The following is a 13,628-nucleotide window of genomic DNA, read 5'->3' as shown; positions in this document are numbered from 1 at the left end:
AGAGCGGCTGGTGAAATGAGCAGTTTGGGGTTTAAACCTCAGCGCTGCAGGCAGTAAACAGAAGAGAAAGAGTCCAGTCGGCAGTATTTTGGTGCTCATGGTGGTCGGCGCTGTTGTCGCTTACTTTGGGACTGTTAAGCCCACTTTGGTCGCCGTGACGACTCTGTGGTTTCAAGTTGGAATTACAGAACCAGAAGCACCGTGTGGAGCGGGAGGGCGTCTGTCAACCTGAAGCTGACTGACTAACTAAGCTCACACCTCCGATTATAGATCCTTTAATGTACGTGGAATGGAAAATTGTCAGGGAGGCCAAGGTAAAGAGGGTGGTGACGGTACTTTTGCTCGATTCAATCACAATTCAATTCACAGCCATATCAGTAAATGGCCCAATCTGTGAACTCTATATTGGTATTTGATTTAAAGATTTCAACCTCATCGCTCCTTTAAGTGATGAAGAGCTTGACCCTGAAGCTGCGTCTCCGCTCTAGGCTCCGCTGAGACACTGCAGAGACAGACAGACAGAGAGACATGTCTCAGAAAGTGTTGTTTATCAAACTCGTGGTGCGTTTCAATTAGTTCGGATGAGCAGTTAGCGGCGTCCTGCGTCACAGCGAGCAGCTTCTCCTGCGTTCTCATGCTTGAGGGCAGCGGAGACGCTTTTAGCTTGGCACCGTATTCTAGCAATTAAAATGCCTTCAGAAATGAGCAGCGAGTCTCTGTTGTTTTTCCACTTCCTGTTATAGACATCAGCTTGCCTCGCTAACAACCCTCCAGCGCCAAACTGTATTGATCCCACAAAGGGAGGAACAAGGCGGCGAGCGCGTGCACATGTGGGATCGCGCCCTCAAGCGAATGGAGCGGCAGCGTGAATGCTTTATAATTGAGCTCACGAGGCCCCCGGATCCGATCGGGTTGTTCTCCTCGTCTCCTCGGCCTTGCTGAGGGAATTCTTTGCTTCACTTATGAACACTTACAGAGTGTCAATGAGTTTCCACGGTCAGACGGTTGCTGTGAGCTCTCACATTCTAACCGTCATCCTTGAATCCAGTCGAGCTTCGCACGTCAAAATAAACCTCAGCGGAGACCGACAGAAGCTTTATTGTGAAGGAGCATCATCCTTCAACAATAGGCTCCATAAAGACTTCTCACACTCAACCTGATCTATAAATCTGTTTATATTGGAAAATGTCCAATTTTTCCTTCCCGTAAATTCTTCATTTAATTTCTAAACCATTTTAATCAACTTCAGGATCACTGTTTAACCAGTGTGTGTGTGTGTGTGTGTGTGTGTGTGTGTGTGTGTGAGAAAGAGAGAGAGTTCCAGTCTGCAGCCCATTTCAAAGTCTGTTCCGGGCCCTATAGGCTGAATTCTACATCATGCATGAATCCCATGATGATCACATGTTAACAGGCTTTACTGTATGTGATGGATTATGTATCTATACTTGTTCTTACTGGAGCATCTGAACCCTACGAGTTCACATTAAGCACTACCAGGATTTATTTTGGACGGACGTCAGGTTCCTTGTTGACCGGATGAAGCCTGGTGTCAAAGGACCTGCAGTCTCTGTCTCATCTCCGTTTCCAGGACATCAGTCTTCCTCTCACTCTGGGTCGCAAACACAGCCGTGTGTGTTTCGCTCTCGGCAGCGGTGACGTCCTGGAAATAAAGGAGCAGTGAGGAGAGGTAGTGGGGCAGGAGAAGCTTTTGGCTGCGTGTGAGGAGGATTCCGAGCTCAGAGTCTCTCCAGCTTCCTTCTCTCTCTGCCTGGTTCTTACTGGAGGCCCAGTTAGAGGGCCGGAGACAGAGAGAGAGAGAGAGAGAGAGAGAGCAGAAATAAATGCTCTGGCTGCGAGCCTCCCTCCGCTCTGCCACCAGTGACCCTGAGCAGGGATTTATATATCTACATGTTTACACACACACACACACAGCCCTCCTCTGGCCTGATGTCACTCCCCTCCACCCCGCAGGTCGTCACAGACTTTATAGATTTATGGAGGAGGGAGGACGCGTCCCGCTGTGTGGACGAGTCGTAACACAGAGAGGTAAACAAACCTCAGGCATGTGTGTGACAGGGCCTCTCTGAGGAAACAGCCCATGGCCCTGTTTCAGCCCGGAGTGATGTCATCCCTGAAGGAAATCTTACCGTGCAGCCATTAATGCACAAGAACAATAATCAGGACAGGAGGAGTTTAGTTTCTGTGTCTGATGCTTACACACGGTACACTAATATACAGAGCGACGCACCGTAGAGCAACCACACGTAGAGTGATGCAGAGACCACCCATCTGAACGGGCTGCTCTGTGCACCCATACATGTTACACACACACACACACACACACACACTTACTGTATTTAGACCCCAGACACTTTTATAATGCTGTCATGTTATTTTTAAGTTTCCAGATTTAGTTTATGTGTTATCTCAGTGTGTGTGTGTGTGTGTGTGTGTGTGTGTGTGTGTGTGTGTGTGTGTGTGTGTGTGTGTGTGTGTGTGGTTTTAACCCACCAGTCATCTCAGTCTATGTGATTCAAATCCAACAACTCAACATGTGATCAGCGATTCCCAAATAGAAACGTATTCACTTAAATGACACTTAAACAACATTTCTGTGGAACTCAAACTTAAAGGTCTGAGGAGTAAATCAGTTTGTAAATCAGCGACGTTTCCCTCCACGTATACTTACTCAGCTCCTGGCCCCCTGTGGCTTATATGGCTGATGTAGATCATTCTGAACACATTATTCCCTCTGTGGTCGCTCCTCTAAATCCCTCTGTGAGCGTTCTATAGCTTCAGCTTTCAACCAACAACATTTCAAACTTGTCATCGTATCAGCTGGACTGACTTCTGTGTATAATATCCATCAACATATAGGGCCAGAGGCATAAAGCAGCCTACATATATGACCCCTGGTACAGATTCCATCCTCCCCGACTGTAACTCCTGATAAACCTTATTAAAACTGGAATCCTTTCCAAGTTAGACCGTAGATAGCCACAATTTCAACCCCAATTAGTTTAAATTGGCTTCTTCGTCTTCCTCTTCTTCTTATATAGCCCATATATATATATATACAAACAGAGAAAGAGAGAGAGCGAGAAGGACCACAAGGGGAAGTGGGAGGCCCGGGTCTGCTAAACAGCCAGCTGGTCTACCCTGGAAAATACAAGATACCCTCCTGTGCCAGAAATCTGGAGAGCCAGAGAGCGAATGGTGAATGAAAAAAGGGGAAAATGTTAGTGTAGATGCTGCCGGCCAAGAAGCAGAAGGACGAGGAGAAGGAGAGGGAGGAGACGGAGAGTATAAGATGATTCATTTTACTCAAATCCAAGGTTCTTGTGAAGGGAGGGGAGAGAGCGCTGCCAGGAGAAAATGGAAGAGGCAGAACGTGCATTTTCCTCAATAATAAGCAGGAAAGTCGTTTATGAAAGACGAACAGAAACCTCAGTGTGCAGACAAAGCATATCGTATTAAAATAACTTGCGTTGTGCTTTCTTGGGCTCGTGTGCCGTCCATGTTGAAGTAGACATTGTGGCTTTTGTTGGGAAGTAGACGCCACATTGAAGGTCACACGTTTGACCTTATGATTGTATCAGCTCCTCCAGACTTTAACTACATAAAACCACATTTGATTTGCTCTCTCTCTCTCTTTCTCTCTCTCTTTCTCTCTCTTTCCCCAGAAACAGGAACAATAACATTATGGTAGTATTTTATTTTATATTATTGTAATTATCCATTGTAGGTACAGAAACCCCCAAATCTTTCAGTCTCATTCATCATCTCAAATCACACATTTCCACTTTGTTTACAAGCCATCTGTTGTTCCCTCTAATTGTTTTCATTGGTGCATTGTTGTGAGCGTCTCTCCTGGATGGGTGGAATGTTTCCATACCTGTCTGAAGCTTTAAGCTTTATCACCCGTTTAATTAGACAAATAAATCAAGACAGACAGCTGAAACCTTCTTGATGCTGAGCAGATTGAGGCACGTTGATGAGATTGACCTCACATAGCGAGTAGAACAAGAAATTCATTTAGCAGACTAACGTACTGAGAGAGCTTCACTGGCAGAGGTATTTTACAGATCCACTAAGAATATTGTTATTGACAAAAGACCAAAGTAAATCATAGCTGAAACCTTTGTTCTCTTTTAGGCTGGGTGGCACAGAATTTATTGAAGAATCATTTTTATTCCAGGCTTTCATTTAAAATTCAGACCAGGACCTCATCCTGCTCTAAATCTAACTTATAATCAGTTTATTTATTCTAAAAAGTCCTTTTCAAAAATAAAATCTGTTCTTGTGAATTCAAATGAATTCCTCATTCCTCTGTTGATGAAGACTGCAGAGAGGGGGTGGGGGGCAGAAATCCTAATTTTGGATTATTAAATCACTGGCAGCTCGACATTTACAGTGAACCAGCGACTCCATGTGGCAAACGTGTATTACTGCTGTCAGCTATGGGAAAATGGCGTCGAATTAATAGTGTGTGTTCCAGACTGCGGTGGGTAGTTAGTTAGCTGTCATGGAACTATCAAGACGTCGTCAACTATCTCAGAATAATCCGTGTATTGACCCTATGAAGAGTTGATCGGAAGTGTAACTAGTGTGTTGATGTCTGTCAGTGTTTGATTCTTCCATCACATCAGGACTTCCTTACAATTTAAACTGAATCCTCACTGTTTTAGCTTCACAGTATTTAAATAGCTTCTCTCCCCGGTGTATATGGTAAATATAATAACATTAAAATGTATTTGCTTGCGGTCAAAATCAGTGTAGGAGTGTGTGCGCTGAAATACGATTACAGCCACATACAGGTTTCGAGGTTTGAAGCGCTGCGATACCTATCCCTACCAGCGGGTGGCACTATAATGCAGTGCTCCAGCTTGTTGCATGCATGGCTACAGGTAAAGACTCATCAATGCTGTGTGATTTAATGCCACTTGTTCATTTTGAAAGGAGATTAATGCCATTAATATAAATGAACGGGGGAAAATACAGATAAGATCTAACCTCAACTAAAAACTAATTTAAGTTTTCTTTCATTATTTCCCATCTGACTGCTTTTGCTTTACAAATGTAGCTAATTATTCATATTTCACATTTCTTCATGTGCATTTTAGGGAATATTCACTTGGTGTCTTTCTTTCATCATTAAGTTCCAGTAAAGCAGCTGCTGTCCAAAAACTATTCAATCTTTCTTTGCACAGATAAATGCATTTGTATATTTTTATCTCAATTTTAAGCCCATAAGCACACACATCTGACCAAAAACTGCCACTTTAGCGAGCCAGCGTCGGACATTTTGGATTCCCTTCTCACTGTACGATGAGTGACAGAGCATGCTGGGTGCTGTCAGTAGCATTTGCAAGTCAATGCTCAGATTTAACCTCTTCACTCTCCCCTCAGCGAGGATTGGCTGTCTGAATTTGAAAGAAGCTGTTTCTCCACTTGCCTTGGAAACACGCCGTGCGACAGTCTATCACCATGACCTCATCTAAAAGCTCAGGTGCTGTGTTTTTGGGATGAGGCTCCTTGAGGAAATTACTCTCTTATTACCTCTGTCCTTGCACGGTGCAATTTAGGAATTCATGGCCAAACTGTGCAGGCTGATACATTCACAAATATTTGAAAAGTCAACAGAAGATCTTATTCCTCTTTACTGTGACAGAGAGACACACAACCGTCCATTGTTCTGCTTTATAAAGGAGAGACGGCTGAGAAAAGGAGAGGAGTTCCCCCCTCTTAATAAGGTCACAACAGGTAAAGGTGAACACACTGCGCTATTTAGAAAAAGATCAAAAAAGGGAAAAAAAATGAAAGTGGGTGTGTTGCTGCGGTGTTTTATTATTGATCTCCTCCATATCATGGATGTGTGCCGAGAATGGATGAGACTCAGGAGTGCGGAAACATAATGTTAAAGCACAGCACTGAAATTCCTGAGATCCCAGATACACATGCCTGTGGGCGTAAATGTGTCAGGGTCTGTTTTATGTGTGTGCACGTGTGTGTGCGCGTGTGTGTGTGTGTGTGTGTGTGTGTGTGCGGTAGGTATTTATTTGTATCTGCCTGCAGGAGGAATGGAGGTGTGTGCGTGTATGTGTGTGTGTGTGTGTAGCTGCTGCTGATGTGGGTCATTACCCCTTCTTTCCCCCCAGGGGCCATACAGCAGGAGAGGGCAGAAAGGGAGGGGGGGGTGCAAATGGGGTGGAGGGCTGCAGGGGGGGATGGGGGTGGGGCGAGTGGGGTCGGGGGAGAATAAGAGGGTGGTGGTGGGGGGTAGGAGGAGGAGGTGTGTGTGTGCATGAGTGTGTGTGTGAGTGTGAGGGTCCCAGAGGAGAAGAGACCAATAAATCACTGTGCCGTCTCTGCGCTGACACCCAGCTTGTCTGATGAGGGACAGGCAGGGAAGGGGGTAAGTGAGGTGGCTGTGGGGAAGGAGGGAGGAGAGGGGGGAGGGAGGAGGAGAAGGGAGAGGATGGGGGTGGGCGGGCGTTTGGGGGAGGGGAGGGTACCACTGTGACAACACTGTGGCCTTGTCTTCCTGTCACTCAAGCCCACGCTGGGCAGGAGCCATTCTCCCTCCTCCTCCCCCCCCTCGTCGCCCCCTGCCTCCCCCTTATCCCAAAGGCTGCTGGTGGGGAAACTGGGGGAACCAGGAAGGTTGGAGGTGTGGGTGGGAGGGAGTGTGTGCCACAAACGAAAGTATACGACCTGAACCACCTCACCCCCCCACCCTCCGACCCCCCTACGCCTGGCCCCCCTTCCTCCCTGCCCCCTCCCCATCCCCCTCCCTCATGGCGCCCCACTCTGTGATAAAGAACTCTGCTGTCTGCTGTTTACTGTAACGACGCCTCATCCATTCAGCACAAAGCCGCGGGCTGAGATTCATTAAAGGGGAAATATCCACTCTTTGATTCTCCACACTGATAGATAACATCAGTCTGTCATGTTCAATACATTCCATGAATGCCTTTTGTGTGGGTGCCGCCACTCTCCCTCAATCAGCCTTGACTGATCAGTCATTTTCCTTTTTTTTTATTTTCAAGAAAAGGGGGAATGAACTTGTGGTGTTCCGGTGCGGCGACCAGCAGGGAATGTGGGATAATAGTTTAATGGAGCAATCAGACGCTGCAGTAGCTCCATCAGAAATATGTAAATACTTCACCAAATACCAGATTGCTCACAGAAATGAGTGGCACAACAGTTCAAGCACACATCCAGGTGGAGTTTGGGGTTTTCCCTTTGAGCCCGACTTAGACAGACTTTGTGAGCTAATCCATCCCCCCGCAGTTTTGTTTTTCAATAGGATTTACCGTACAATCCCACAACCGCCCCTATAGTGGGAAATGCACCAGCAGGTTAGGTCACACAGGCCACCAGGCCGTACGGAGGCCGTACGGAACATTTCCACCCTAAAATCAATCAGTTTGGATCTTGAAAGGAGGCCTGGAAAACAGCAGATGGGTATGGTAGAAAAGGCAGAACCGGAACTGGCCTTGCTGGTTCTCCAGAGGCCAGGATGTGGAAGCTCGTGGTGCTTTGTGTGTCAGTGTTGCCGGGATTGGAGCCAAAGTGGAGTCACTGTTTATGATACTGTGATCGCAACTGGCAACCACCAAGGAGTGATGTTATCTGTAAAGTTCCAAGGCAAAGCAAACTTGTTTCATGGCCCGGTTTGGATCCACTCCCTTCTTGATGTTTTGCTGCCTGCTGATAATTCATCTTGCGTATGCGTAAACACAAGCCTGGTGTGTCTTGGCTTCCTCAACTGTTGCCTCTACCAAAGTTATTTTTATTATTATTACATAAAGCAATGCTGCTCCTTCGGGTTCTTTCCATGGCTCCGCCCTTTGGCACAGGTGTGCGTATGTTGTATGCCGAGTTCTTACTTATGTGTGTTTGACAGACCAGGCGCCTCACAACTTCACGTGATTGAGCTGAAACCAAAAGCTCCTGTAGCATTAGCCGCCATTGTCCCCTCCCATTGTGGGGCCACTTTGATGTCCCGCTGCTCCTATAGCCTCTGTGGAGGAGAAGGAGGGCACTGTGGACTCGCTGTATTTAATCACTGGAGCTCAGCCAAAACACACACACACACACATATACACACACACATACCACACACACACACACTCCTTCATCTGACCTGCCAATAGCAATAATATGTGTCCTTCACTTATCATTTTCTATCATCTATATTACCCCCTCCTGCCCCCCCCCAGAGCAACACAACACAGCCTCATACATCCTGTGCCACCATCCAACCCAGCAACCACTGGCCCCCAACACACACACACACACACACACACACACACACACACACACACACACACACACACACACACACAGCAACATGAAACATCTCCCCCGTACAGCAGCAGACTGCAAAGTACTGCATTCCTCATGGCTTTTTTTTTTCTTCTTCTAATAAATGTGATCCCAGAATCCGGGCGAGAGACCAGTGCTGTGCATTAAAATTCATGGGAAAAAATGGCAATAAAATATTTCTTTCTCTCTCCATCGCTCGCTGTCTCCTCTTCCCCTCTCCCTCTCTTATTCTCTCTCTCCTTCCCTCTCCATTCTCCCCTCTCGCTGCCCTCACCTCTCTCTTTTTCATTCCCTCGCTTGTCTGCTCAACACACACACACACAAGCCACACACACACTTTCTCCCATCACCAGCGTGCACTCTCCCTCTCCCTCTCCCTCTCCCTCCTTCAATCTACCCTCCTACTGGCTCGTCTTTCTCAGCATCCCCCCTGCTGTCCTTCATCCTTTATTCTCTTCCTCCTCCCTCCCTCCCTCTCTCCCTCCCCCCTGCCTTTCCTCTCTCACTCTTTCACACACAAACACACACGCGCACACACACACACACACATACACCCATCTATATTTTCCAACTCCACCTCTGGCAGGTTGTGATTTCCACTGTCAGAAATTGCTTTTTCAATATCTCTCTCTCTAATTATGAGCCTCGCTAAAGGGGTCGTGCCACCAGAATACCAATTTTTTCCCACCGATTTCTCCCTTCTTCACCACAATAATTCTCCTCTCCCAGGTAACAACAATGTGCACATTCAGTGTACATCCATGCACAGATTGACATATTCTCATTTGTATTTTTTCTTTAATGCTGCTTTGATGCCATTTCAGTGCAGCGACGCTCATTTCACCTTCAGTTTCTGTGGCTAAATAGCAAGGCACTTCATCTGATTTAGATCTATCCATGTTTGGTCACTTCCCTGTGGTCATGATTTGTTTTATTTTGGGCAAATTGATGCATAAGTCAGGGTAAAGTCTATTTATTTCCAATTCGAGCAGGGTCAAATTGGGAGAAATGTACGGTTTCTGAATGCACTGACGGCTTGTGGGGAGAAAACGGAAAACCACAGAATTTTGATACACTTACCACAAAACTCTTCGCATTCTCAATCACTCCTGGTACCCGGAAAGGGTTAAATTCTCACAGCGCTCGTCGCCTGCTTTTTGACTGACGCGTGGAGCTTCGTGCTGCCCGCGTTCACCAATCAGAAGCCGGTCAGTGTGCCCCACGTGGGACTTCTCTTCGCTCATTGGCTGATTCCTACCAGTGTTTACTGTGCCGAGGCCGAGCCCCACGTGGAGATTTCATTCAATCACTGAACAATTCCACTCAATCCCATTATTTTTTAAGGAAAAATACAGTTTATGAAATTAAAAACGGCGTAAATATGTGAATAATTTCATAGGGAACGAGTCAAAACGCAAAAGTTTGATTTGCAAATATCCTCAACGTTGTCATAAATGGTAGATGCTGCGATTTGTTTGGCATTAATGGTTGATTAAACGTTACCAAATCCGTATGAGGGGCTTGAAATGGACAAATAAATAGGGCGAGAGGGGATTTAAGAAAGTAACTATATGTTGGAAGGGGAGAGAGAGAGAGAGAGAGAGAGAGAGAGAGAGAGAGAGAGAGAGAGTTGTGTGAAAGGAGTGCAGGCCGAGCGCGAGACAAAAGAGGCTGCGGCTTCATTCAGTGTGCCGCCGCCGCCGCCGCCGCTGCTCCTTCTGTGTCCGCGTCTCCGTCTCCGAAAGCCACAAGCGAACCACATCCCCCCCTCCTCCTCCTTCTCCTCCTCCTTCGCCACCCTCCTCCTCCTCCTCCACTGGCCTCTCTGCTCTTACATGGCCGCAACACACGGGAGAGAGAAACCGGGGGAGATACAGTGAATTCTTGGAAGTGTTAAGTTGGACTTTGAAGGCGGCACGGAGCGGCCGGGTGTTCCTCTCTTTTTGTGTTACTACGCGTCGAGAGCGGCGCGGCGCGGTGCGGTGGAGTGCGGCGCGGTGCGGAGCGAAGCGGTGCGGGGTGTTGAGATATAACCCAGAACAAAGGAGTCTTGGAAGCAGGGAATGAGCGAGCCGAGACTAGCTCTGCCATTATCTTTGAAACCGGGCCAAATGCCTCTCTGAGACCGACAATACTACCGTCGCCTGCTCGTATTTCTCCCAGCGAAGCTTTCCGCCCCAAACCGGAGAGGGAAGAAAGACAAAAACGCAGAGACACACACACTCTCTCTCTCACATACACTCAAGTCGGCGGCTACGATGTTTCCTCAAAACCGACCACCGGTAAGTAAGCTAAGCTATCTAATGTTAGCCATGTTATTAACTTCATCTTTGCTAAATGTACGGCGCCTTTTTGGAGCTAGATTCGTGAGATGTTCAGGTACAAACTGGGCTGGGGAGTCTTTGTCATGCTTGCTGTGCATTTCCGGGGGTTTCTTTGAGAGAGGGAAACACACTCTTTCGCTGTTACACACAACTCCCTGTGTGTTTTCATGACGTTTTTATTGTTCTCTGGCGTGATATTTGGCTTATTTGTCCGGGTTTGGGACGGAGCTCCGGAAAACAACGTCCAACTTTGCCCCGCGTCTCTATGTGTGTGTGTGTCTGTGTCCTTGGTGTCCACCTCCATCAATCCACAAACACGGAGCCTCCTTCTGTCTCGGTAGTGTGGAGTTGACCCAGATGATGAAGTGTGTGTTTGTTTGTTCGTTCCCTAAAGGGTGAGAGAGAGAGAGGGAGTGTGTGTATGTGTGTGCGTGTGAGAGTCAGCTTGGCTTGTTGACACCTTCTCTCAATGTGCTGCCCTTCTCAAGTACCACTCATTGTTTTCAAAAACGCAGCTTTTGCTTTCAGAAATCACATCAAGGGCGATGCTCGATCCAAATTTACTGATTTGATACATTTCCTCTCTCTTTACGAGGCTTACAGCAGTTGCCAGGATTTCTCTATAGTGGCTATGAAAATAAAGAAACTAGGTGTGTGTGTGTGTGTGTGTGTGTGTGTGTGTGTTCTGAGATAAATCACCACGAGGTTAGGAGTGAAATCCATGCTGCATGGCTTTAATTTGCTTTAGCTGAGTTAGGTGGAGGGCTTTTGAGCCGACTAAAACGCATAAACGCTGGTCCTCCAGCTGTGTGAAGTATCAATTAAGACCTGCTCATTTGCCTAACCCTCATCTCCATCCCTCAGCCACGCCGCCCTGTACCCTGCACCCCTGATGCTGTTTTGATATTCATGCACTAATGCCACATTAAACGCACCGTGGATCTATTTATGACCGTGGGCTCGCGTTGAATTCTCTGAGTCAGGTGAAGACCAAGATGCACCAAGGCTTAACGTTGCCTCCATTTGGGATGAAGGGATCTCTCAAAGTTGCCCCCCCCCCGCCTTCCCTCACACACACATACATGCACACAAAAGAAAACATACACTTGCACATGAGCAGCAGTGTATGTAGTCCATGTGACTGCAGGGAGGCAGTGCGGGAGGCTGACTGTGGGCCTGTGGTTTGCACTGTAAACCCAATCCCTCTCATCCAGCCTCTGCTCGCTGTGTTCCTGTGAGAGCTCTAAACCACATCTTAATGTACGGCCCGGCTTCCCAGGGCGAGAGGGGCAGACTGCGGCGGGTCTGGGTGGAATGTTTAGGCCAGCGGCCCCGGTTCATTTCCAATCCTCCGCGGACCTCCAGAGTGCATTGTCCCCCGGAAAGTCCTCAGCTGTCACCGGGTCTTGTTTGCACCACAAAGCCGAGGGCCATTCAAGCCGGCAAACAGTCTAGTTAATCTCTGAAACACTACTTGTCAATAACCTTTCATTGGTGCCATTCTACTGTGTCACACACACGCATACAATTTTACATTTCTCATTAAATTGCGCATTAAGCCACACAAGAATGTTGGTAGTGTCTTGAAAAGGAGCCGTTGCTGGTATTTGCAATTTAACCTGGGTATTTAAAGCCTCTTCCAGCAGATCCTCTTTCTCTGGGTTAGACTGCGTTCCAGCCTTATAAAGTATACATAAACTCAACTACCTGCTGTTATTTATAACAAACTGCACCGTCTTGCTGACATCTGTACACCTATCCTAACATCCCATTGAAGGTGAATTGTCCTGAGTGCTAACCTGACCTGCACCACGTCCTGTTCCCTACAGATTCCAAACCTATACGCAGATGCAACTATGTTCTAGTACTCAGAGATGCATTACTATGACAGAAAGTTTGTGCAGAATGCCGCAGCCTCATCTCGGTGTCGGGGTGAATTTGAGATTCAGCCTGATGCCGAGCACAGCAGACTAGCTGAGACGTGTATAGGATATGGCAGGTATGGCTGGCTGTCTTCAATGTTTAGAGTTTGTCTAAATCTGCCGCAGTGACAGAAACATACGTGGATGTACTGTAGGCGCAGACAGCGGCGGCTAAATGCTGAAGAAGGCAAAACACACAAGCAGTTAATAAACTTGAAGGAAAAAAAACCCAGGAAATTTGATATTTTTTGCCCTACTTGAGCTGCTGTACAACCGCAGAAAGCAAAATCAATGAATTTATAAGGGAAGTGGGTCGTTGCCAGAAAATGAGCTCTCCTCGGCTGTAGCAGTGCAGTCTGTCGGGTCAAAGACCACCAGATCTGTCAGAGGTCACAGAACCATCGCTCATAATATTTCCAACAGCCCCCTGCCCACCATTTTCTCCTAAACAATGCCTTGGGATGGGGGGATGGGGGAGGGGTCTGGTAAGAGGGGACCGGGGTGGGTAATCGGTTACAGCGTTTCCTTCAACCTCCTCAGTCAGCTGCTGCAAACATTCACTAATCCAGCCATCTTTACTTCCAGGGTTAATTTTAATGTCTTCAACCGTCATACATACCAATTAGAATCCTTTATTGGCCAATTGTAGAGACACGTTGACAAGGCGTGTTTCTTGACCCCAGCGGCGTCTGAAACCAGAGGAGACACAGGTGAGCAGGCGCTTTATCTTATCTTAAGTTTATACGCACCATTTAACGACTTATTCGGACCAAAGCCAAGGCCCAGATCTGCTTTATTTGGCGTTGTCTGTGTGACACCTCACTTCTGGTGTCCAGAGCCGCTGTAATAATGCTGTTAATGTGTGTAGTTGTTTAATAATCACCCAAACAATCACGTTATAAAGCTTTGATAAGCAAAATCCGCTGTGATAAGCAACATGAGTGACGGCCAAAATTACCAATAAAAAGATTATACAGTACAGTGGAGAGCGGGAGAGGTTTCCTTTCACCATCTGTCTCGGCTAGTTTGCGTCCACAAAGAGCCTGTTGAC

At 47.1% G+C, this 13,628-nt stretch overlaps 1 protein-coding gene across 1 annotated transcript in view; it reads left to right on the top strand.

Annotated features, from left to right (window-relative positions):
• Window positions 1–10,038: 10,038 nt before the first annotated feature.
• The window catches only part of tle2a (TLE family member 2, transcriptional corepressor a), a 32,758-nt gene continuing 29,168 nt past the window's right edge, over window positions 10,039–13,628 (top strand). Inside the window, exon 1 of the mRNA XM_076153487.1 lies at window positions 10,039–10,613. Within this exon, the coding sequence (XP_076009602.1) occupies window positions 10,590–10,613 (24 nt within the window). The 5' untranslated portion in view covers window positions 10,039–10,589. The remainder of the gene's footprint in view (window positions 10,614–13,628) is intronic.

This window comes from Genypterus blacodes, unplaced genomic scaffold, assembly GCF_046128005.1.
Source record: "Genypterus blacodes isolate CSIRO-AG114 ecotype Tasmania unplaced genomic scaffold, CSIRO-AGI_Gbla_v1 ptg000058l_1, whole genome shotgun sequence".
Taxonomy (NCBI): domain Eukaryota; kingdom Metazoa; phylum Chordata; class Actinopteri; order Ophidiiformes; family Ophidiidae; genus Genypterus; species Genypterus blacodes.
Note: the sequence above shows the minus strand (reverse complement) of the source record. Positions and strands in the feature narration are given on the sequence as shown.